The sequence below is a fragment of the Salvia miltiorrhiza genome, chromosome 3, assembly GCF_028751815.1.
Source record: "Salvia miltiorrhiza cultivar Shanhuang (shh) chromosome 3, IMPLAD_Smil_shh, whole genome shotgun sequence".
NCBI lineage: Eukaryota > Viridiplantae > Streptophyta > Magnoliopsida > Lamiales > Lamiaceae > Salvia > Salvia miltiorrhiza.
The window spans coordinates 60,615,438-60,638,324 of NC_080389.1; the positions used below are offsets into that span (position 1 = coordinate 60,615,438).

The 22,887-nt window shown below is 37.8% G+C and overlaps 4 protein-coding genes across 9 annotated transcripts; 2 read left to right on the forward strand and 2 right to left on the reverse strand.

Annotated features, from left to right (window-relative positions):
• The first annotated feature begins 8,760 nt into the window (after positions 1 to 8,760).
• On the forward strand, positions 8,761 to 11,667 carry LOC131015074 (probable LRR receptor-like serine/threonine-protein kinase At4g31250). The gene is made up of 3 exons (XM_057943290.1): positions 8,761 to 9,572; positions 10,311 to 10,856; positions 10,943 to 11,667. The coding sequence occupies exons 1-3, from the start codon at positions 8,903 to 8,905 to the stop codon at positions 11,482 to 11,484; spliced, it is 1,758 nt and encodes a 585-aa protein (XP_057799273.1). The 5' UTR covers positions 8,761 to 8,902; the 3' UTR covers positions 11,485 to 11,667.
• LOC131015073 (U-box domain-containing protein 35-like) lies at positions 11,624 to 15,301 on the reverse strand. Its single transcript, XM_057943289.1, has 10 exons — positions 14,950 to 15,301; positions 14,719 to 14,819; positions 14,461 to 14,582; positions 14,146 to 14,360; positions 13,979 to 14,054; positions 13,577 to 13,862; positions 13,402 to 13,503; positions 12,910 to 13,326; positions 12,077 to 12,823; positions 11,624 to 12,000 (listed from the first exon to the last, which is right to left on the reverse strand). The coding sequence occupies exons 1-10, from the start codon at positions 15,146 to 15,148 to the stop codon at positions 11,953 to 11,955; spliced, it is 2,313 nt and encodes a 770-aa protein (XP_057799272.1). The 5' UTR covers positions 15,149 to 15,301; the 3' UTR covers positions 11,624 to 11,952.
• Positions 14,798 to 17,204, reverse strand: LOC131015076 (glycosyltransferase family protein 64 C3-like). 6 transcript variants are annotated; one of them, XM_057943295.1, is made up of 2 exons: positions 15,951 to 17,110; positions 14,798 to 14,819 (listed from the first exon to the last, which is right to left on the reverse strand). In XM_057943295.1, the coding sequence occupies exons 1-2, from the start codon at positions 17,105 to 17,107 to the stop codon at positions 14,813 to 14,815; spliced, it is 1,164 nt and encodes a 387-aa protein (XP_057799278.1). In that variant the 5' UTR covers positions 17,108 to 17,110; the 3' UTR covers positions 14,798 to 14,812. The 6 variants fall into 6 exon arrangements, with proteins under 6 accessions (XP_057799278.1, XP_057799275.1, XP_057799280.1 ...); XM_057943292.1 differs by lacking the exon at positions 14,798 to 14,819 and adding an exon at positions 15,205 to 15,348; XM_057943297.1 differs by lacking the exon at positions 14,798 to 14,819 and adding an exon at positions 15,344 to 15,409 and having other exon boundaries at positions 15,951 to 17,204.
• Positions 17,205 to 20,683: 3,479 nt separating this feature from the next.
• Positions 20,684 to 22,856, forward strand: LOC131015079 (ubiquitin-NEDD8-like protein RUB2). Its single transcript, XM_057943310.1, has 3 exons — positions 20,684 to 21,046; positions 22,064 to 22,323; positions 22,568 to 22,856. Exons 1-3 carry the CDS (start codon positions 20,954 to 20,956, stop codon positions 22,677 to 22,679), a joined length of 465 nt encoding a protein of 154 aa, XP_057799293.1. The 5' UTR covers positions 20,684 to 20,953; the 3' UTR covers positions 22,680 to 22,856.
• The last annotated feature ends 31 nt before the right edge of the window (positions 22,857 to 22,887 follow it).

Sequence of the window (22,887 nt, forward strand, 5' to 3'; positions counted from 1 at the left end):
GCAATCTAGCATCCCTGTTTCTGCTAGAAGGTCTAGAGTATACTTCTTTTGGTTGATGAAGATCCCCCTGTTTGACCTGAGAACTTCTATTCCAAGGAAGTACTTAAGTCTTCCCAAGTCCTTCATCTCAAACTCCTTGAACAGCCTATCTTTCAACTTTTGGATTTCTTCCAAGTCGTTTCCTGTTATGATCATATCATCAACATAAATGACTAAACAGGAAATAAGGTCACCTCTCTTCTTCAAAAATAAGGTGTGATCGGCATTGCTTTGCTGGTACCCAAACTTTTTCATGGCCGTGGTGAATCTCCCAAACCAGGCTCTGGGGGATTGTTTGAGCCCATACAATGTCTTCTTCAATTTGCATACTTCACCAACTCCGAATTCTTCTGAGAAACCCTGGGGAACTTCCATGTAAACCTCCATTTCTTCTTCAAGTTCTCCATGGAGGAAAGCATTTGTAACATCGAATTGGTGGAGGTCCCAATCTTTATTAGCAGCAATAGAGAGGAGAGCCCTGACGGTGTTCATTTTTGCAACAGGAGAGAAAGTCTCCTCATAGTCGATCCCATATATCTGTGTGTACCCTTTTGCGACCAATCGAGCTTTGTATCGCTCAATTGACCCATCTGGTTTTCTTTTGATGGTGAAGACCCACTTGCATCCCACAGTTTTCTTCCCTTTTGGCAATCTGCACTTCTCCCAAGTATGATTCCGATTTAACGCACTGATCTCCTTCTTCATGGCCTCTCTCCAGTGCTTAATTTCAAGAGCCTGTTCAGCTGTCGTCGGGATATCTTCATCATACAGTGCTGCTTCATAAGCAACAGCAGTTCTGGATAGATTTCCTTTAGCGATCTTTCCAATAGAATACCGAGAGTTCTTCCCGACCTTCTCTGGAGTGTACCTTTTAGGAGGAATCCCTCGAGTACTCCTAGGAGGCAGCACGTATCCCCTGGTATCTTTCTCTGCAATATTCTCCTGTTCTTCATCAACAACTTGATGAACATAATCAGGTACCTCAGAAGATAAAGTTTGTTCTGAATGCCTTACCTCGGATATCAATGGTGGAGGAGATATAGAATCAGGGTACCGAGGAGATATGGGCTCTGTAGTGGATGAGACCTGCTCGGTGGCAAGGTTAACTGTTTCTGTTGGTCCTGCTTCCGTACTTGGCATTGGTAACCAGCTTAACAAGTCTATTTTATTTCCTTGCTCTCTCTCCCCCTGACTGTTAAGTTGGTTATCATAGAAGAACTCAGTTTCTTGAAAATCACAATTCGTGGTGGTTAAGACTTGACTAGTTTTAGGATTGTAACACCTATACCCTTTCTGATTAATGCCATAACCTACAAAGACACATTTAATGGCACACGGGGAAAGTTTAGTTCTTTCATGTTTGGGGATATGGACAAAAACAGAGCACCCGAAAACCCTAGGTTGGAGAGTAAGAGCAAGAGGGACAGATGCCAAGGTGGAGAGTTTTTCTAAAGGAGTCTGTAACTTTAGAGTTCTAGTGGGAAGACGGTTTATAAGATAGACAGAGGTAGCAACAGCTTCAGGCCAGAAGTGTGTGGGTACTTTAGATTCAATCATCACAGCTCTAGTCATTTCAAGGAGAATTCTATTTTTTCTTTCTGCCACACCATTTTGTTCAGGGGTATGGGGACATGTAGTTTGATGGATTATCCCCTTTTTTTGACAAAATTCCTGCATAGATCTATTGACAAATTCCCCCCCATTATCGGTTCTAAGAGTCTGAATGTTTTTCTCAAATTGAGTTTGAATCATGGTTGAAAAATGGGTAAATTTTTCAAAAACTTCAGATTTGTGTTTGAGGAAATAAACCCATGTCATCCTTGTGCAATCATCAATGAAAAGCAAAAAATATTTAAAACCCGGACCTCCGGCAATAGGTGAAGGTCCCCAAACATCAGAATGAATTAAAGAAAAAATAGATTTAACCACAGTATTATTAGGTTTAAAAGAGTGTCTGTGGCTTTTAGCCAAAATACAAGTTTCACAAGACAGAGTTCCCCCCTTTATTAATTCAGGAAATAATATCTTAAGATAACTTGTGGAAGGATGCCCTAACCGACGATGCCAAAGCCAAGCGTCACGGTTAGCAGTTCCGTGAGCGAGCATCACCTCGCCTTGTTGAGCTATCTCATCCACATAGTATAACCCATTTCTCTCAGTGCCACGTCCAATAATCTCCCCCGTCCTGATATCCTGAAGAAGACAAAATTGAGGATTCATTAGCATAGTACAATTTAGTTCTTTTGTAACATGGCTAATAGACAAGAGTTTATGAGACAGAGAAGGGACATATAGACAGTTTGAGAGGTGCATAGTAGGAGAGATTTCTATGGTTCCAGCCCCTTCAACACGGGTTAAGTCACCATTTGCAGTTTGAACATGTGTTCGGTATGGTGCTGATGCCTTCATGATATCAGTTTTATCAAAAGTCATCGTATCAGTGGCTCCACAATCAAAAATCCACCTTTTATCCCTATCCCTATTATCAGATGAGTTTTGATATGTAGCGGAAGATTTTAGGGATTTTCTACATAAAAGGCTGGTATTTTTCGTATTACACGAAGGTTTGGGGTGGTTTTTTAATTTATGAAAAACTAGGGAGTTAGTTTTCATAAGATGGGGTTCTTTCTGGAATTTAGAATAGTTAAGGGGTGGAAATTTCGAATTTGCAAAATTTGAGGGACTTGACCCCAAAAAATGGGGTCTTTTATAGTAATATGAGAAAGTTAGGGGTTTATGTTGCAAAACACCACCAAACCCTTTATTTTCACCCCCAATACCTGCGCCTCCTTCATTCTTTCGAAGAAGCAGCCTGTCCGGACGTTCTACAGCCGATTCCGCCGCCGCCGGTCGCATCATGGCCGGTGCCGCCGCCCTCACGGTCAGCGTCGACTGATCTCCAGCCGCCGACATCTCCCTCGCGCCCCACGTTCCAGCTGCCAGTCGGTCGACAGCCATGGCCGCCGACACCGTGGCCCACGCCGGCCGGTTTTCGGCCACCGCCGTTCCGGTCGGTGTTGCTCCACTTCCGTCTGCCATTTTTCCTTTCGCTATTTTGTTGTTGTCTTCCCACCATTCCGGGTAACCAACAATTTGGAAGCACATCTCTTTGGTGTGTTTGTTCATGCCATGTAATTTGAATCCGAGCACGACGTTTTCGGAGTTTCGCATCAGATTGGCTATTTGTTGGGTTAGCTCGTTTGTATCTGATTTTGGTTCTATGATCTGCCTTTCTTCTGACATTGTGATCTAATTTTTTTCAGGAAGGAAAATGGAGGAAAAAAAACGGCTTGGCTGCCTTGATTTGGGTTGAGGTAAAAAAGGAACAATGAGGAAAATTTTTCAGAGTTCCAAGGATTAAACATGCTCTGATACCATGTTAAAATATGGTATAGACATATTGTAAGAGAATTTGAGAGATTGTAAAGATTGTTTCTTGTATTTCTCTTACTTATTTTCATATTACATTGATATCTATTTATAGACTACAACATGAAGCAAAGTCATACAAAATCCTACTAAAGTCACACAAAATATATCTTTTGACTATTGCTAAATATTTCTATACTTCTAGATGTGGTTGTTTATTGACCTTGATTAGTATTTTCAACACTGTTTTCATCGTTCATTACATGCGTGGTAATTTTTGTATAGCTACACTTACTTTATTTATGTATATAATTTTTTCATTTCATCGTTCATTTACATGAATTATGTCATTTACACGAAAATCACAAAATATCAATAAATGAAACAAATTATACACTGTAGAATTTAACCTAACATCCACCAAATATTAAAATTTTATATACTACTAATATTTAATCGTATTGTTTATAGAGTTACTCCTCCAATTAATGCGCGTGAGCTACGAATTATAGCTGGCTTTCTTTCATTTATTCTGTTTTCTTTTTTTTATTTATTTTGATCCATCTTTAGCCACGTATATACACTAATTACTGGGATATTTTATAGAAGGGGTTATTGAGATTCAGATCTCAATTATTTCTACAGATTATTAATGAATGATTTACTATCCTTATTGGTGAATGTTAGGTTCAATAGTAATTTAGTTATATTTTTAGATGATGCGAAAGTCTGTGATCAATATTCAACAGAACCGATCACCTACCCACCGTGGGCATGCATAACGTGCCCACCATGATGTGACGATTGTAATTATAGTAAGATAATTTTAATTAGAGTAAGATTTATTAGTTATCTTTCCTAATTAAAATTGCCACATCAATGGTGGACACGTTATGCATGCCCAGGGTGGGTAGGTGATCGGTTCTGCAATACTCAATTATGCGCTATTATGTATGTGGCCGGAAAAATTAATTGGTAAGTTATACTCAATTGACAAATATATATACCAATTTAGCCATTTTTAAAGAATTTTCTGAAATTCAAAAAGGTTGCAAATTATGGTTTCTTAGGCATACATACGCCTATAATCGAAACATGGCATGATTACTAAAAAACTGGTATTATGGCATGTTATTATTTTTCAAATAATAATTTCCCCCTTTTCACTAAGAGAAATACAAAATTTTTTTCTCTGTCGAATACATAAATAGTTGTATATATGTTTTTTGACCAAAGTTGTATCAGAACCAGAAGAGTTGCAGCACGACGTGTTGACACAATAAATGAGTATTAATTTACTATATACCAAATTGCCAATGTTGACGAATTTGGGATTTTTTTAAGGAGGTAATTTAATTATGCGAATTAATAGAGCTGCTAACTGCTAAGCAACTTATTCACCTTTTTGACTTTGAATATTTCTCCATTTTCTCAACGTTGGTCCCAACTTCCATCTTCCATGCTGCTGCGCGCTTAATTGCAATAACTTTTTTTAATAGAGCACATGCTTATATTCTAATAATTAAATTATAACCACATAAAAAAAATTATAGCTTGCCAATAACTAAATAGAATGCCTACAATGTAACATTAATTCATAAAAAAGTTACTATAAAACTTTGTGAGAAAGTCTACTGATGTGATTACAGTAAAGGAAGTCATAAAACCTTTGGAAGTATAAACAAATAAGAAAAAGTAAATATAATGGGAAAACTAATTTACTTGTTTTCAAATTTCTTACATTTTTCGCGATGAAAAGGTGTAAATTATGTATGTTGGAGGCTTTTCAATTCATTACTACTATAAGAGCAAAAAGGTAATAGTCATATTTTCATTCTCTAAATAGCTAAAATGTCAAAATAGGGGTATGATAGTATCATTGTATGAATGAATATAATTCATCATATACTATTAATTAGGCATATGAAGAGAATCGATACCAATTGGGCTTTATTATTGAATAATTTAGATATTGCATCTTCAAATCTAGGCCCAATACCAACAATAAAAGATCTTTGCGTTTGAATAAATGCTAATACTTTACCCATATAGCTTTGGTAATTCGGCCTACTTCCTGCACAATTGCATGTAGTTTATTAAAGTCCATTCATTTTAATTTATTGATTAATGATTTTGTTTCCATCAAATTTCAAATTCACACTCAAAATTCAACTATTTCATCACCGAATTATTTTGATATTGTTATATTATGAGGCATCGTTACATGTAAAAGAAAAAAGAAGGTTATGTATATAGTGTGAAATGAAAACATTAATATTACTATACAAGTCATTATAATGGCCCAAATAAAACAAATCATGGTTCTGAATTTGGGATCAAATGGGCTATTTGGACCCATATGATGGTAGGACTGGCAAATCGTGCGTGTCGGATCATTATCGGGTCGATTTAATATCGACACGACCTGATAAGACTAAATCTGAACACGACTTGTTAAGGAAGTGTTCGACACGAATACGAACCCGACACGATTTGCTCAAACCCAAACACGACACGAACTCGACACGAATACGATAACAACACAATTTGAATCGTGTTGACACGATCTGATTAAACACGAAATTCTAAAGGTTAAAGTGTAGAAAGAATTAAAAATTTAAAATAAATAATTAATAAAAATAATATATTAACTCTATCAGGTGACACGAACTCGACACGAACCTGACACGAAATTATCAGGTCAACACGAACCTGATAAGGCTTGACACTAACCCATAAATTTCGTGCGATTTCGTATCCTACTTTCATATCATGTCGAAAATTGCCAGCCCTATATAATCGGCAGTTAATCATTATGATACATCTATTATATAATAGGATTAAGCCTTAACCTATGTGGCATATCTAAAATCTCACCATTTCAAAATTTACCATATATAATCTTCATCATTTATTAGTTAATTAACTATTACATTCTATATAAAGATTCATTAATCATAATAAATATAATTAATAATAAATGTATATATATAATAATAATATTAACATTACATATAATCTAAATTAATAAATTTTATTATTTATTTTTTCTAGATAAAAATTAGATTTACATGTTTGATAAGAAAAAAAATTAAAATCTATATACGATAAATTATTTTAATTGAATGTTAGTGATTAGATGTATATTTGTTATTAATTTTATATTTTTTAAAGCGTACATATTATATGTATATGTTGCAATATATTATATTATATGAATAATATATATATATATATATATATAATATTTATATTCTTAATTTTCAATAAAATTAATTTTAAATTAAGTTTGAATTGAGACATGCACGTATATGTAAATTATAAACGGGTCCGGTCATTGATTTACATGTTTGCATAATAAGGCACAAATTCTATAAACTGATTACTTTAAAACAAAATCTTATTTTATGTCTATCAAAATAATTAAATTTTTTTATTATTTTTGATAAAATAAATCCATACATTTTATTTATATAGGGAAGAAAAATATATTTTTCATTTCTGCAAACTTTATTTGTTTCTGTTCGTCCATTACAACAACAACAACAACAACAACAACAACAACAACAACAACAACAACAACAACAACAACAACAATAATAATAATAATAATAATAATAATAATAATAATAATAATAATAATAATAATAATAATAATAGATAAATTATGAAATTAGTAATGCATAAATGAAGAATTTAGATAAAGAACAATAGAGGATATGATGTTAAAATATATTAGAAATCTTTAATCATGTATCAAATTTATAATAATCTCAATCGAGTGAAGAATTCATATAAATTACCTCATTTCACATTGAGTATTTTTATAAGATTTCACCAAAATAAAACTTATACAAGAATAAGCTCTTGCTCTCCAAATTAAAAATTTACATTTAATTGGCGGAATGATTGAGACTAATACAATTTCAATTGTTTTATCAATTTAATTTGACAAAATTTATTTAATTAAATACATGGTCTAATTAATTTAATTTGAAAAAATAAATTGGTTTGATTAAGTAAATTATTTCTTCAATTTAATTTGATTATAAAATAATATATTTTGTATAAAATTTGGATTCAACATAGATTTTTTATGAAAATTTATCAATTAAATTACTAAATAAATTAATACAATTTGAATCTCGTGTCAACTTTCTTAAGCTACACACGAGATGATTTTCAAAACTTAGTTATGGTCTTTCAAACTTCAAACAAGATAATGTTCACGAGTCAATTTTATTCTTTCAATTTTCAGACGGAATGATGCTCGAAACTCAAGATTTGAAGATAATTAATGTTCACGAGTCCATTTTATTCTTTCAAATTTCAAGCGAAATGATGCTCGAAACTCAATTATGATATTTCAAGCTCCACATGAAATAATGCACAAAAAATTGTCAAGATTTTTCAAGCTGCATACAAGATGATGTTTAGAAGTTAGTTATGATCTTACAAGCTAAAGATGATAATGATCTTTAAAGCTACACACAAGATAATTCTTGTAACTTAATTGTGGTTATTCAAAGTTCAAATGAGATGATACTCACAAGTTAAATTTATTTTTTTTAACTCCAAACAAGATGATTCTTGGAACCCAATTATAATATTTAGAATTAATAATGCATAAAAGTTTGTCAATATTTTTTCAAATTCCATACAAAATGATGTTTACAAGTTAGTTATGATGTTAGAAGCTCCAAATCATACAATCTCACAAGTCAACTATGATTTTTAAAACTCCAGATAGTGATGTTAAAAAAACTTGACACATAAAAGTTCATTTTTTGTATTTTAAGGTTTAGACGAGATGATACTCAAAAGTCTGATGTTCAAACGTTAGTTGTCGTCTTCCGAAATTTAGATTATGATATGATCCTACAAGGTTCAGACGAGATGATGCTCAGATGAAATAAAATTTTCAATATCGATACATTTTTCAAAATATTATTAAATAAAAATCTACATAAAAAGAATATTTATTATTCTAACAAAAGGTTAACATTTAATTGAGAAATATGATTCAAATTAATATAATTTCAACTATATTATCTTAAATTAAATAAATTTAAAAATAATTTATATAATAAGTTAAAATAATTTCCCATCAAATTTCGACGGGTTGCGCACTAGTCTCTTATAATATCACTGATCAAAATGAGTCATAACTTTTCTCTACCATAATTTTTAATCATTAATTTCATAACTATGCAACACAAAATTATATTTTTGGTGTTGTAGATGTGCAGCTACATGAATGGCATCAACTAAATAAAATTTTCATTATACTAATAAAATACGAATAACATTAATTCTAAGAAAACTAAATAGGTGTTGGAAGAGACAAGAATTAATTTAAATTCGTATTGACAGACTGTTAGCAAATCACCAAAATCTTCTTCTTCCACAACATGCTCTCCATCTCCATTCCCACACCTTCAAACTCTCAACCGTCTCCTTCAAATTTTCAATCGATCGAATCGATCGATCGATCATGGCATCCTCTCACCGCCGCCGCTACTGTTTCCTCCTAGCGCTGTTTCTGCTCACTGCAGCGTGCACCCCCGCCGCATCCTCCTCCGACGCCACCTACGCCAAATCCCTAATCAAATTCAAGCAGTCGCTCACCAACGCCGCCGCGCTCGACGGCTGGCGCGAGCCGGCCGTCAGCCGCCTCTGCTGGCGCAACATCCCGGTCTGGACCGGCTGCATCTGCTCCAACGGCTCCTTCGTCGGGCTGCGGCTCCAAGGCATGGGCCTCGGCGGCGCCATAGACGCCGACGCCCTCGCCGATCTGCCGCTATTCAGCTTCAGCGTGGCGCACAACAACTTCTCGGGGCCGTTCCCGAACGTGGAGAAGCTGCGGAAGCTCAGGAGCCTGTACTTGACGAATAACGGCTTTCGCGGCGAGATTAGGGGCGACGCGTTTGCAGGGATGAAGGCTGTGAGGAAAGTGGTGCTCGCCGGGAATTACTTCACGGGGAATATTCCGGCGTCGTTGGTGGAGTTGCCGAGGCTCGTCAATTTGCAGGTGCAGGATAATCTGTTCGGCGGGAGGCTGCCGGACTTCCGGCAACCTAATTTGACGGCGAATTTCTCCAACAATAGGCTTCGAGGCCCCATACCGGTGGCGCTCAGCAACCAGAATGCTAGCTCTTTTTATGGTGAGCTTTCTGTATACATTGACGCCTAGTTTATTACTATGATTTTATGTGTATATATATGTTTCGAGTCTTAATTTCTTGATATGATCATCGAGGAGATTGCATGTTTGTTAACAAATTACCAGAATTATCAATTATGTATATACCAGATTCATGAAATAGTAATATTAGTATTGGCCAATCGCAGATGGACGAGATTTTTGTTACATTTTCGTGTTATTATCAATGCATCATGCATGTCACATTATCTCAAAAAAAAAAAATTCCATATAATATATCAAAAATAAAAGTGTAAAAGTTGTCACCTAATAAGTGTCTTAATTCAAAATTATATTAGAAAAAATAATATACCAAACTTCTCCTTTTACCCATTTACCTATCTTCAATGCAAATTCTTTAGTTGTTTGATTTTGATACAAAATTTCTATTTTCTATTAATTATTTCTGAATGAGTTTCTAATATAGACCGAGACATAAAGTAGGTGGTGGCCATGTTTGTTAAATCCCAAGTCAAATACTTCCCATGCATCTTTAAATGAGAATCTTTATTTAAATTAAGAACATGAAAACCCTTTTCAGTATTTAAATTAAAAAGATTTTTGATTAATGCATCATCTGAATTCGAATTTTATAAATAACGATTTTTTTTTCAATATAATTAATTTTCCTGCGAATTGAGTAATTTTATGATATGATTTGCAATAATAGTTTTGTGTTGTGAAATGTTTGAATGATCAGGAAATGTGGAGCTATGCGGCAGCCCTTTAGCCCCATGCAAACCAAAGAAGCGATCAGTCTCAAAAATGGCCTTCATCGCAGCCGCCCTCGCCGGAGCTGCATTTTCAGCGATGATAACTCTCACCCTCATCCACCGCCGGCGTCCAAAACCCCTCAAATACTCGAAATCCATCGACGGCTTCCCCATGGAAGACCCAACTCACACCAAAATGAAGAAAAAACCAGAGCAAAAACTATGCTTCGTCAACAACAGCATCCAAAGATTCGAGCTGGACGAGCTCCTCCAAGCCTCGGCTGAAGTCCTAGGCAGCGGAAGCTTCGGCTCTTCATACAAGGCCGCCCTCTCCGGCCGCCACTCCTACGTGGTCCGGAGATTCCGGAGGATGAACAACCTAGGTAGAGAAGATTTCTGCTCACACATGACGAGGCTAGGGAGGCTGTCGCACCCTAACCTCGTGCCCCTCGTGGCTTTCCATTACAGGAAAGATGAGAAGCTTCTCATCACCAAATTCGTCGAAAACGGCAGCTTAGCCAGCCACCTCCATGGTAATATAGCATTCAATCAAGAAAACTACCACTTTCCATTTACAGTTGTTTCATCTAGCTAAGACATTTTCTTTGATCCTAAACAGGAAAGAGAGGCTCAGCCCAACCCGGGCTCGACTGGCCGACGCGTTTAAGGATCATCAAAGGCGTTGCAAGAGGACTAGCCTATCTATATAAAGAACTTCCCACACTGAGCTTACCTCATGGCCATCTCAAGTCTTCAAATGTTCTACTAGACAGCAACTACCGGCCCCTTATAGCAGACTATGCGTTGGCACCGGTGATGGACAAGGATCATGCTGAGCAGCTCATGGCGGCCTACAAGTCGCCTGAGTCCACACAGAGCGAGGGTGTGACGAGGAAGACGGATGTGTGGAGCCTCGGGATTCTGATACTTGAGGTGCTGACGGGTCAGTTCCCGGCTAGCTATCTGAAGCAGGGCAAGGGGCCTAGCTCGGATCTGGCTACGTGGGTTGGCTCTGTCGTGGGGGAGGAGTGGACGGATGAGGTGCTCGAGGGGGAGATGGCCAGGTTGATGAAAATCGGGATGTGTTGCTGCGAGTGGAATGTGGAGAGGAGGTGGGATTTGAGGGAGGCAGTGGAGAGAATTCAAGAGTTGGGAGAGTGATGAGTGATGATCAACTTACTTCACATTTTTTACCTGCTTTTTCTTGTGCTCTTCATTTAGATCCCTTCTCTGCTACTTGCTGTAGAAACAACAGTTGAATGAAGGATGAAACAAACCAACAAACATAATCAGTTGTATGTACAACACCATGAAAATGAGTTCTCTCATTCTCTTTAACATTTATTTTTGTTTTGCAGAATACAGAACAAACAAAAAAAGAGATAATGAAACTGAGAGGTGAAAAAGGAAAAAGTTGAAAAAACTGGCCCTTGTTCATGCTCTTCAGCCTCTCTGTTGAGTCTGAAGGAAACAAGAACCTCACGAGGCATGCACGATGGTGTGCCTCGTGAAACCTATAAATCTTTACATAAATCAAAAGTATTCACTGAATAAAAAGAGCAGTGTTGAACTTCTATTAACAGTTAAACATTATCTTTTTCCAGTCTATCGACAATTTCTACCCGCGTTTTAGCTCCCCATGCTTGATGTTGAAGATGCTTGGTAACTCAAATCCTCCTGCAGTATTTCATGGAGTTCATCTGTTAGCATGAATGCCTATCTACAGGATAGAGTTGAGAAATCAAGAACTTACTTTGGAAATGGAAACTTGACTATGGCAGGGAGAATGCGAACTGTATGGCACTGAATACGAATCTTCTGCAAGTTCTCTCAGCTTATTCAGCTCCGGGAGCACATCTTTTCCAAGATCGGGCCGATCTTTCCTTCTAAGTTCAGCACACCTGAGTGATATTTTGGCAAGGGTCAAGGCTTCTTCATAAGGCCAATCAGGCACAGATGGATCGAGCATCTCAGCAAACGTCCCTTGGTCGACAGCTCTTCCAACGTGGTGGCTCAATCCCATGGGGGGCTTGGCCGTAAGAATCTGTAGAAATATTATTCCTAGGGAGTATATATCAGATTTCACACCAAGCATACCCGTTTGCTGATACTCCGGGTCAATGTAGCAGAAGGTTCCAGCTGTGGATGTCATCCGATATTGAGTGACATTGTCAGCTACGGATGGAGGGACAAGCCTGGCCAAGCCGACATCACTGATCTTACTGACATAGTTGCGGTCGAGTAGAATGTTGGCAGGCTTCAGATCACGATGCACCAGAGGCTCGGGTTTGGTTTGATGGAGGAAAAGCAAGCCAGTCCCAATCTCAGCTGCAATCCGGAACCTATGCTGCCAAGATAACGGTGGAGTCTTACCACGCTGGAATAGACGGTCTTCTAAGCTTCCCATGGACATATACTCGTAAACTAGGCAACCATACTCCGGGCAGGCACCTAGAAGTAGGACCATGTTCGGGTGTCGTATGCAACTCAGAATCTCAACCTGCCAATATTTAAGCAAAATATTGAATAATATGTTGGCCATATCTAAATTTGCTTTTTTCTATGTTAACTACTTATTAACCATACCTCTTGATTAAACTGTGATCTTCCATGAGTGGCATCGGGGCGAAGGACCTTGACAGCACAGGGAGTATGGTCCAAATAACACTTGTAAACCGGCCCATAACCTCCTTCTCCAATCTTTCTGGACTGTGCAAAATATTCCGTAGCAACCTCAATCTCCTCGATTGTGTATTTCCTGTACCTGCAATCTGTCTGAATGGCCCTACCCTTTTCTTCTGCTTCTTTTAAGGCCTTCATTTCTGCAGTTATTCTCTTTTGAGCTTCCATCTCCGCTATCCTTTGAGCAGCTTCAGCATGCTCGAGTGCTGCCTTAGACTTTGCCTTTTCTTTCTCAGCAAGAGCCAAAGCTGTCTCTTCAGCAATTCGTGCCTCTTCTAACCTCCTCTGTTCATCCATTTTCCATCGTTGAAGCTCTTTCGCCTACAATACATAAACAAAATTATTAAACGGCTACAGGAGAAAAGAAGGCAAGACGAGAAAGAATGTTTCACATGCCTTCTCTCTTGCTGTGAGCGCCTCTTTGCATGCAGTACTATACATATCCATTGTTTGCTTGAGCTCCTGCTTTAACCTTCTCATTTCTGCTTCAACGTCGTCCTGCAACTCAAAGAATCAACTCTCGTTGATGAGTATTTTCAGGTGGTAATTATATAAGACAATCTTAACTTACCATATTTTGTGGAGCGAACCCTTTATCGTTTTCAGGTGAATTCGAGAAATCAATTGGGGACAAAACGTCTACTGATTTGCGTCCGAGGTTCCATGAATCAAAGCCTTGATAATCTACATCCGAGTATCCAGAAAGCCGCGGAGGTGTAGGACCACTATCAAAGCTATCCATGAAATTAGGAAATACATCTACACTTCTCCTTGAACTGACAAAGGAAATATCAGTATCCGGTGGTGAGATGTCATAAGCTCTTCCGTTGGGACCTCTCCGGGAAGTGAATGGTGACCTGTTAAGATGCCACCATAGAAAGAAAATCGAGGTTTTTATAGTTTCCTATTGTGATGAATAACAGAGTTGGTAGTTTAATACACATTATGCTTTTTGAAACATATGATATCATACTTGAAGGTCGCGTCACTTAGCCTGCTTGAGCGTGGAGATTGTTCAGATCCGGGCCGTGAGTTTCCTGAAAACGAACCTGCATAAAAAAACATCAAAAACTGAGCTCCCGATTCAAAGATGATATAGGATATGAGAAATATGCTGCTGCTTCAGAATAAAGAACAGACTTCTAGAACTGGTAGTTGAATGCAAGGAATTCTGCTCCACTGTATTATTGTATTTGATGCTGGCTTGAAGCAATATCTGGTTACGGAGTTGGCTGGATGGAGGCGGACGAGAGGCAGCTCTCGTGGATGAGATCTTCCCCTTGTGAATGACATAAACAGTGCAAAAATCCGGTGCATTTTTTAGTATACTTCCAGGAACGTCTTTGGCTTTAAATCTGCTTGTTTACAGAGTAGTCAGTTTAGATTTCTTGCAATTAGTATTCAGAAAATGAAGGGAGTTAAATATTCATTTCTATCAAGAGGAAAGAAATGCACCTGAAGATGCTGCCTTTGTTTGTAGCACCAAGAACCAACATATCAATTGCATTTTGCCTAACAAAGTCAATGAGAGCTTTTGTCACGTCTGCATCGTCCAGCACAACCTCGTGGCGTTGTATCTGACAAACGCGAAAAAGGAGAAATTGCCATCAAGAAAAACAACATAAGCAGATCATTTTCATTCCTTTGGAGAATAGGGCGTTCTCATATATGCATGCAGGAGAGAATGCAGTATGTTGAAATGTGGAAACTCACATCTTTTCGTGTGCAGAGGACACGGAGAGGAAGGAACAGCTCCTTCATCTGCGGATCATCTCCGATGACGTCGTCTCCACCATCAGACGCTTGGTTAGGCCCTGCGCCAAAGCAAGAAAAGGAATCAATCAGTTTGAAGAAAACTAGTAAGTTAGGCAATATATTGCAACAAATGCTACCAACATCTTATAGAAGAACACAACTAATGCAAGAGAGAGAGAGATGATTACAATGGAGAGGACAACGGAGATCCGGAGGCAGATTGTTTGAGTCTGACGTGGACCAAAATAACGGTCTGGCCTCTTACAAGAAGATTGTCGGAAGCCCATTTGAGGGCAATCTGGCTGCCTCTGTCCTTGTCGATGGCCACGGCAACCAGCCGTGTCATCGGAGTCATCTTATCTGCAGAGTTGGAGGGTGGAGGCCACATCTTGTTCTTCCTCGCTTGATATCAATATGATGATTAGGAATCAAATTCCCCTCCTTCCTTCAAATATTTCTGTATTGCTCGAAACCTCTGCTTCTCTCTCAGAGATGAACATCCTCACTCTCTCTCTCTCTCCCTCCCTCCTTGTTTTTTCCAATTCAGATGTGTAAGGGGAGTTCCATCTTTAGCGGGTATTAATTTGACTTCATTGGAAGAGTTTCCATGGTTATTGTTGCCTATCATTTTGCCAAGACACATGTGCATCTATAACAGAAATCTAAGGAGGGAATTAACTATATCCACTTTTATTTCTTCAACCAATATGTTGGAATGGATTGTAATAAAGATTAGCTTTACTGCATTATAAATCACAACATTTTACTAAATTAAACTAAAGTTTACAAATTACAATTAAAAGCTCCACACTTTAAAAGTATCATAGCTTTAATGCATTATAAAATGTATTTAACCTTTATAAAACTAATTATAGCAAAAATCTTCAATTATCATGATGACTGCAATAGTTTGATTAGATCTTCCAAGATAACAGCCACATGCATAACAGAAAGATCATTCAAAACACTATTTCCAGCATTTTTTTTTGTTCCCATTCATATCAATACATGAAAAAATGTCGAAAATTGAAGCAATCAAGCAACACAACTCTACATTCAATATATATAATTATACGACTCTTGGAGAAAAATTCTTCATCAAAAGGACTGTCTTTGATTTCAAGGATCACTCAAACAAAAAACAAAATATGCATACATAAAATACAGCATAAAAATGGAAGATCTTTCACCTGAAATCTTGATGATCACAAAGCACCAGCTTCCCACTCTTGTCACACAAGCCTTGTTCCCCAACATCATCCACCATTTTCCCATAGCTATACTTCAATGGCATTCTCCCCAAAACCCTATGAAACCTTGTTATGCACTCGCCTCTCCTCTTCCTGTGCTCCACCCTCCTACTGCTCAGCCCCACCTCCCTCACCCCCGCCGCCGCGCCGTCGTTCCTCGCGTCGCCGTAATCCCTAACTCCGCCGCCCCTCGCCCCCACCATCACCGGCCCCTTCCGGCTCTCCTCCGCCACCACGAAATTCATCAAGATATCCTCGCAATTGTTCATCTCATCCACGATCTCCCTCGCCGCCGCGTACCGCGCGTCGCACGAGTAGATCTCGAGGTAGGCGACGCTCACGATCATGAACTTGGTGAGGACGATCGAGTACTTCTCCGTCTCCATCGCGTAGATCCACGCCCTCGACGCGACGTCGAACGCGTGCGAGCGGGCGAAGAACCCGACCGCCCGATCCGGATCGGATCCCCACACCTTGAAGGCGAAGGAGACGGAATTCGGGTCGGGCTCGATGTCGTCGTCGCAGATGAGGACGGCTCGGGTTCTGATTATCGCCCAGGGGTGGAATCGGTGATTGAGGCTGGCGGAGGGCGCGCGGAGCACGGCGGCGGAGAGGTTTTGAGTGAGGTCGGATAGGGTTCGGGGCGGCGTGGAGGGGTTGCACCAGAGGAGGACGACGGCGGCGACTGATGGCGAGGCGGCGTAGGCGGCGGTGATGGAGCGGAGCAGCGGGATCCGGTGCTCCGAGAAGCCGTTGATGACGACGGTCATCTGGTCGGAGCGGAGGGTGTTCGGGTCGGGTCGGGTGCATTGCGGGTCGGGCGGGCGGATTGATCGAGATGAAATGACGAAAAGGGGCAGGTGAAGTGAGATTAAGAAGATGACTGTGATTCTCATTGGATGTTTGGGTTTTTTACTATCTTGATTGATGATTTGATTAGTAGCTGATGCTGATTTGAATTTGTGAAGAAGGATGATGGCATCGCAGTTTCGTAATACCATGTCTTTCAGAGTTGACTTCAATTGAGTCAAATTGACTCGGAGCAAAGTCAATTTTCTGGATTTCTTTCCGATTTCGTTCGGCATTTCATCGAACATTTATTTATAGGCATTCATGATTCATACAATCTCACCAAATTCTTCATTTGAAATTATAAAATTTTTGGATGATATGAGAAAACAGACGTCAGCTTAGAATCCTCAGCTTCTGTTGAAACTCTCCATGGTTAGCTGTCAAACAGAAATTATTTATACAATGTTTGTGCTTATTGGAATTGGTGGGAATTATTTAATTGCTTAATTAAATTTGATTTGGTTAGGGAAATTAAGAAGGAATCTGGAGATATTCGAAAATTTAGATAACAAAGAAAATTTTCATAATTAGCTTCGATGCAACTCGATTCCAATAAGGCAACACTAATTCAACTCGATTCCAATAAAATAACATTATAAAATCCTAATTTGTATATAAAACAACTTCTCTGATAACATCTATGTATATACACATCACATCATACTTTCTTTCTACATTATTAAGAGGGCGAAGGAGATTGTGTAGAGAGACTTCATACATTATTAAGAGAGCAAAGGAGATTGTGTAGAGAGAAATGGAGTTTGATGCATTCCCATCGGAGATTATGTTTAAGATTTTGAGCCGAACTTCCTTGGAAACTCTAGAATCATGCAAAGCTATTTCAAAGAGTTGGAGGAACATTATTCATGAGTCCATTTTTCTACCTCTCCACTCTCAAAGAACCAATTCCCTCTTTGGGTATTTCTTCCAAAACGCAATTATTACTAAATTTCCATCAGCGTTCGTGTCCTCTGCCGTCGCCGCTGCCGCTGCTATCAAAGGAACTTGGCCGTACGACGACATGAAGATCCTAGCGTCGTGCGATCAAGGAATTCTTTATTGCTAGAGGGAAAAATGCTACAACACCCAATACTATGCATGCAAGCCCGCCACCAGCCAGTGGCAAGCTTTGCCCAACCCCAAGCTCCACTACAAAACCGTCGTCGTTCAATCCACCCCTCTCCGATACATCATCGTTCGATTATGCAAGTATGTCTCTATTTATCGTTGTATTATATTGCGCATATATATATATATATATGGCCTCTCTTTTTATTTGAATATGTACTAATAAAGGATTTTTTTTTCTATCTCTTAGTTCACATGTTGGAATGCAATACAATTGCGAGATATTCGAATCATAAATATGGACATGGGAAAAAACAGAGTGTGCGAGTCCCTATGACCGCAAGATCATAAACCCATGTCATGCCGCCGTCACCGTGGGCGGGCGATCAGTCTACTGGCTCACCAACAACGACAACGTGGTTGCGGTGGACATAAAGCAGAGGCGCTTCCGATGCTTCCCGTTGCCGAAGGTGGTGCGGTGCAACGAGGCTTACACATGTAGGCAGCTGATGGAGTACGAGGGCGGCCTAGGCTTATTTGCTTGGTTGAAGATCAAAATAGGAGCCAGATGGAGGTGTGGACCGCGGAGGGGAGGAAGATGTTGGTGGACATGAGGGCCGTCAGAGAATCTCTGCGGCATCCGCAGCCAGTTGAGTTATGCAGCAGTGACGTCGTGTTAATGACGAAGGCCGATGGAGCGGTGTTCTTTAGCTGCATAGTTGCAGTTCCAGTAGAGTGGAGGTGCCCCATGATGTGAGAAATTAATCCGCAACAAATTTTTCGATTTAGATTGGATTAGATGGTTGATCTCAAAGGTGGTCTATCAAAGATTAATGAATTGGATGTAGAAAAAAATATTGGGCTGACAAGCGGGTTGAAGATTTTTATATTTTATTTTATTTTCTCCCTTTGATTTACACACTATTTTTGCTACCCATCAATAAGCCAACGTTTAATTCCTTGAATATTCATGTCAAATCTATTATTTTTTTCATCACAAGAACTATTAAAATTATGTATCTGTTGTAAAAATTAATGCATCCATTACTAAATTCATTGCACTCGAAAAAAATAAAAAAAATTAGCTTTCTTTAAAATTCAAACTCATGTACTACATTCATTTACTAAGATGATGCATTCATTGTAGATCTTAATGATCGAATAATTAAAAATGATTATTCATTTTTATTTTATTTAATGTTTTTAATTACTTGAATCTCTTCCTATATATATAGATGACGGATATATGGTAGTAGCATAATGTGAGAGACTAGCTTTGGATGGAATAAAGCATAAGATAAGAGCAACTTATATTTAAAAAATAAGCAAGGCATTTTTATAATGATTTGTCAAATGTTCACATTCCCCTTGATCTAGACTCGACTGTTCCATAATGCCAAAGAATAGAATATGCAAGTGCCAACTTACTAAGCCTTATCCAATATTCACATATATTTTAGATTGAGACAACAGAATGGAACTATATATTTTAGAGTAGCTAATCTCCAAATTATATTTTCGTCCAACTCAAAACTTTTAACCTTAAACATTAATTACTCTAGGGGTGAGTAGAAACCGAACCGAAATACAAAACCGAACCGAACCGTTTTGGTGCGGTTCGGTCCCGAATCTATTGATTCGGTTTTCGGTTCGGTTCCGAAAATTAAAAACCGATAAGTTTCGGTTTTCAGTTTTTGGTTCGGTTTTAAACCGAACCGAACCGATAAATATTAATATTTTATTATATTTTATAATATATATTCAATTTTCTAATTTTTAATTGGTTTATATATTTATATTTTATAATATTTTATTATATATTTTATAATATATTAATTAGTTTTTTCATAAATTATATATTTATATTTTTACATTATTTTACAGGTTTTTAATTGTTTTTTTTTGTTTTTTTGCATTGGTTCGGTAAACCGAACCGAAACTTACGTACCGGTTCGGTTTCGGTTCGGTTTGGCACCCCCAATTGGTGCGGTTCGATTTCAATTTTAACCATCGGTTCGATTTTCGGTTTTGGATTTTTGGTTCGGTTTTGTACCGAACCGAACCGATGCTCACCCCTAAATTACTCTATTGCATGACGAATGCATGCAAACTTTCTTCTTTATCTTTTTTTTCTTTTATGCTGCGGTTTATTGGCGGTTTGTTTAATTTAATTGCATACTAGAATGTTAAATTCATAATTTGACGTCATTTAGTAAAAATAACCATAAATATTGCACTCTCCTTCGAAATCATAGTGACATTTTATATTGTGGCTTACGCCATTAAAATTCAACACAGAACAGAAGCCAACTTGTATTAGTATACAAAAATTAAAATTTTCAAGAATACGTTTCACATTGGAATAGATTGCATGCTGGATTTCGAACAATCACTGTAGTTTGATAAACTAGGAGAATTTAATAATTCTTTTTCTTACAAAGTAGGCTTTGCTGGATTAAATTGATGTAATTTAAAGTTTGATAAAAAATGAAATATAAATATACCATCAAATAATAACTACGATATACTGAAAAGCTTGGTGTTTGCATTCAACACTTTTTACACACATTAGGACGATTTAATGTATGTATATTAATTAAATTAAATATTTTAATATCGGAAAAAGGAGAAATAAAAGAAAACCTGTGCAAAGAGGAGCCGAGTTATAAAGTAGTAATTAAAATTATTAATCGTTTACGTGGTGTGATTGGATATTTTTATCTTTAAAAGTAGGATTTTTTTACTTTTATTTAGATATTAATCAAATAAAATTAATTTTAATAATAATAAGATCTTCGCAAAATTTCAATCTATTTAAATAAAAATAATAATATTATAATTTTTATAATATTAAAATTAATCCTCGAAAGTAAACTACCATGACAAGAAGATCACTAAATCGTAGATAAATAAATAAAAATTGAATATATAAATAAGGTGAGGTTGGGAGAGAAAGAAAATCTGAATTTGGTGGTGGCAATCAGCTGAAAGAGCAGTCTCACAGCGCAAGAGCAACATAAAGGATGCAGATATTCGTCAAAACCCTAACTGGAAAGACGATTACGCTCGAGGTTGAGAGCAGCGACACCATCGATAATGTCAAGGCCAAGATTCAGGTCCTTGATTTGCTTTCTTAATTTATTTATTTTTCAATGGATTGGTGGTGTGTTTAATTGGTTATTGTTTGTATCGGTTTGGTCGTGGGGATTCTCGATTTTGAGTTTCTGATTTTTCCTGTTGCTTTTCCTTCGCGTTATTGCTTGATTATGATGTGGACGGAGCTAGGGTTTTCTGGTGGTGTCTGATTAGTTTCTTCTTTTCAATTTTCTTCGTTGCAAGTGTTTGCTGTGAAATTTAAGTAAGTGTTTAGCTGCTTCGAGCTGTCATTCTTGGAGTATTGGTGGTGATTTGAATGGTTGGGGGATTTCATTAGCGTTAGGGTAGTATTTGGCATCTCATAGGTAGTTTTTTGGAGGTTCACAATTGAAGGGTTTTGTTTTGATGGGGAGGATAAGATTTGGTGATTTTGATGAATTGGTTGTGAAATACTTCTTTCATTTGTTTATTGCTGGGTTTCTTGGCCTCCTCTCAAGAACATCCGTGTGAACCAATTCCACTAATTTGAAATATAGAAGAGTAACTCTCCAATAATTATTCACTTCGGATATTTCGGGATAATAAGTAAAAGTAATTTGATAACCAACTATGCATTGGAAGCGGTATTAAAGTAGTGCCTCTTTAGTAGGTAGTCATGGTTATGCAGTTCAGTGTTAATATTGTCGAGATATTGATTCATCTTTGGGTATTTATTTGTTAAAAGTGCCTAGATTGTGAACAGTTACAAGAATCTGTGGTAATCCTAGCATGTTACATCTTGTTTCTGCATAAATATCGGTCTTTGTTGTTGGGAGAAGTCGTTTTGCTTCAGTTACACGTATACTGGCCGATTTTGGGGCATTAATTTAGTTGATCTTTCATCTATGGTGAACATATTTTGCTTCAATAATTACATATTTGTTGGCGGGTTGAGGCTATAATTTGCGAATATTGAAGATATTTAATGCCCTGCCTATATCCCTTGTTTCCTAGTTAACTTGCTGACTGTAATGAATATGAATGGCTGCTGATTCCAGGATAAAGAAGGCATACCTCCCGACCAGCAGAGGCTAATATTTGCTGGTAAACAGTTGGAAGATGGTCGGACCTTGGCAGATTACAATATCCAGAAAGAATCAACACTTCACCTTGTTTTGAGACTCAGGGGAGGTACTATGATCAAGGTTAAGACCCTTACTGGGAAAGAAATTGAAATCGATATCGAGCCAACTGATACAATCGACCGAATCAAGGAAAGGGTTGAGGAGAAAGAAGGAATTCCTCCGGTGCAGCAAAGGTTTGTAGTTTAAATTAACACGCTCCGTTCCTTTTCTGCTGCTATATAACAATTGACAAATTCTTATGCAGAATGTTTATATGGATTTTGATTGTTTGTTTGTTTGTTTGCCCCATCAGTTTTCCTTCATGTGATTGACCTGGGCGGGCTTGCATTAGTGAACTATATAGCGTTTTCGTTCCCATTTTTTCATGTCTGGTAAATTTGAAGACTACATGATCTCACCAAGTCATTCACATTGTAGGCTCATTTATGCTGGCAAGCAGCTTGGAGATGACAAGACTGCCAAAGACTACAATATCGAGGGCGGATCGGTTCTTCACCTTGTCCTAGCCTTGAGGGGTGGCTCTTTCTAATTGCAGAACTTTAGAAATTGTTCTGAATAGCAATTTATAAACTAATTCCCTATGCTGTGTGTTCTTCTCAATCAACATTGCTATTAAATATTGCGTGGATTTGAGTTATTACTTTGCTAATTTGACGACATTGAGAGACTTATTTTGCTATGAATCAAGATTGTTTCTGCAGATCAATTCCATAGTAAAGCTCAAGCTCCTTCAGCCT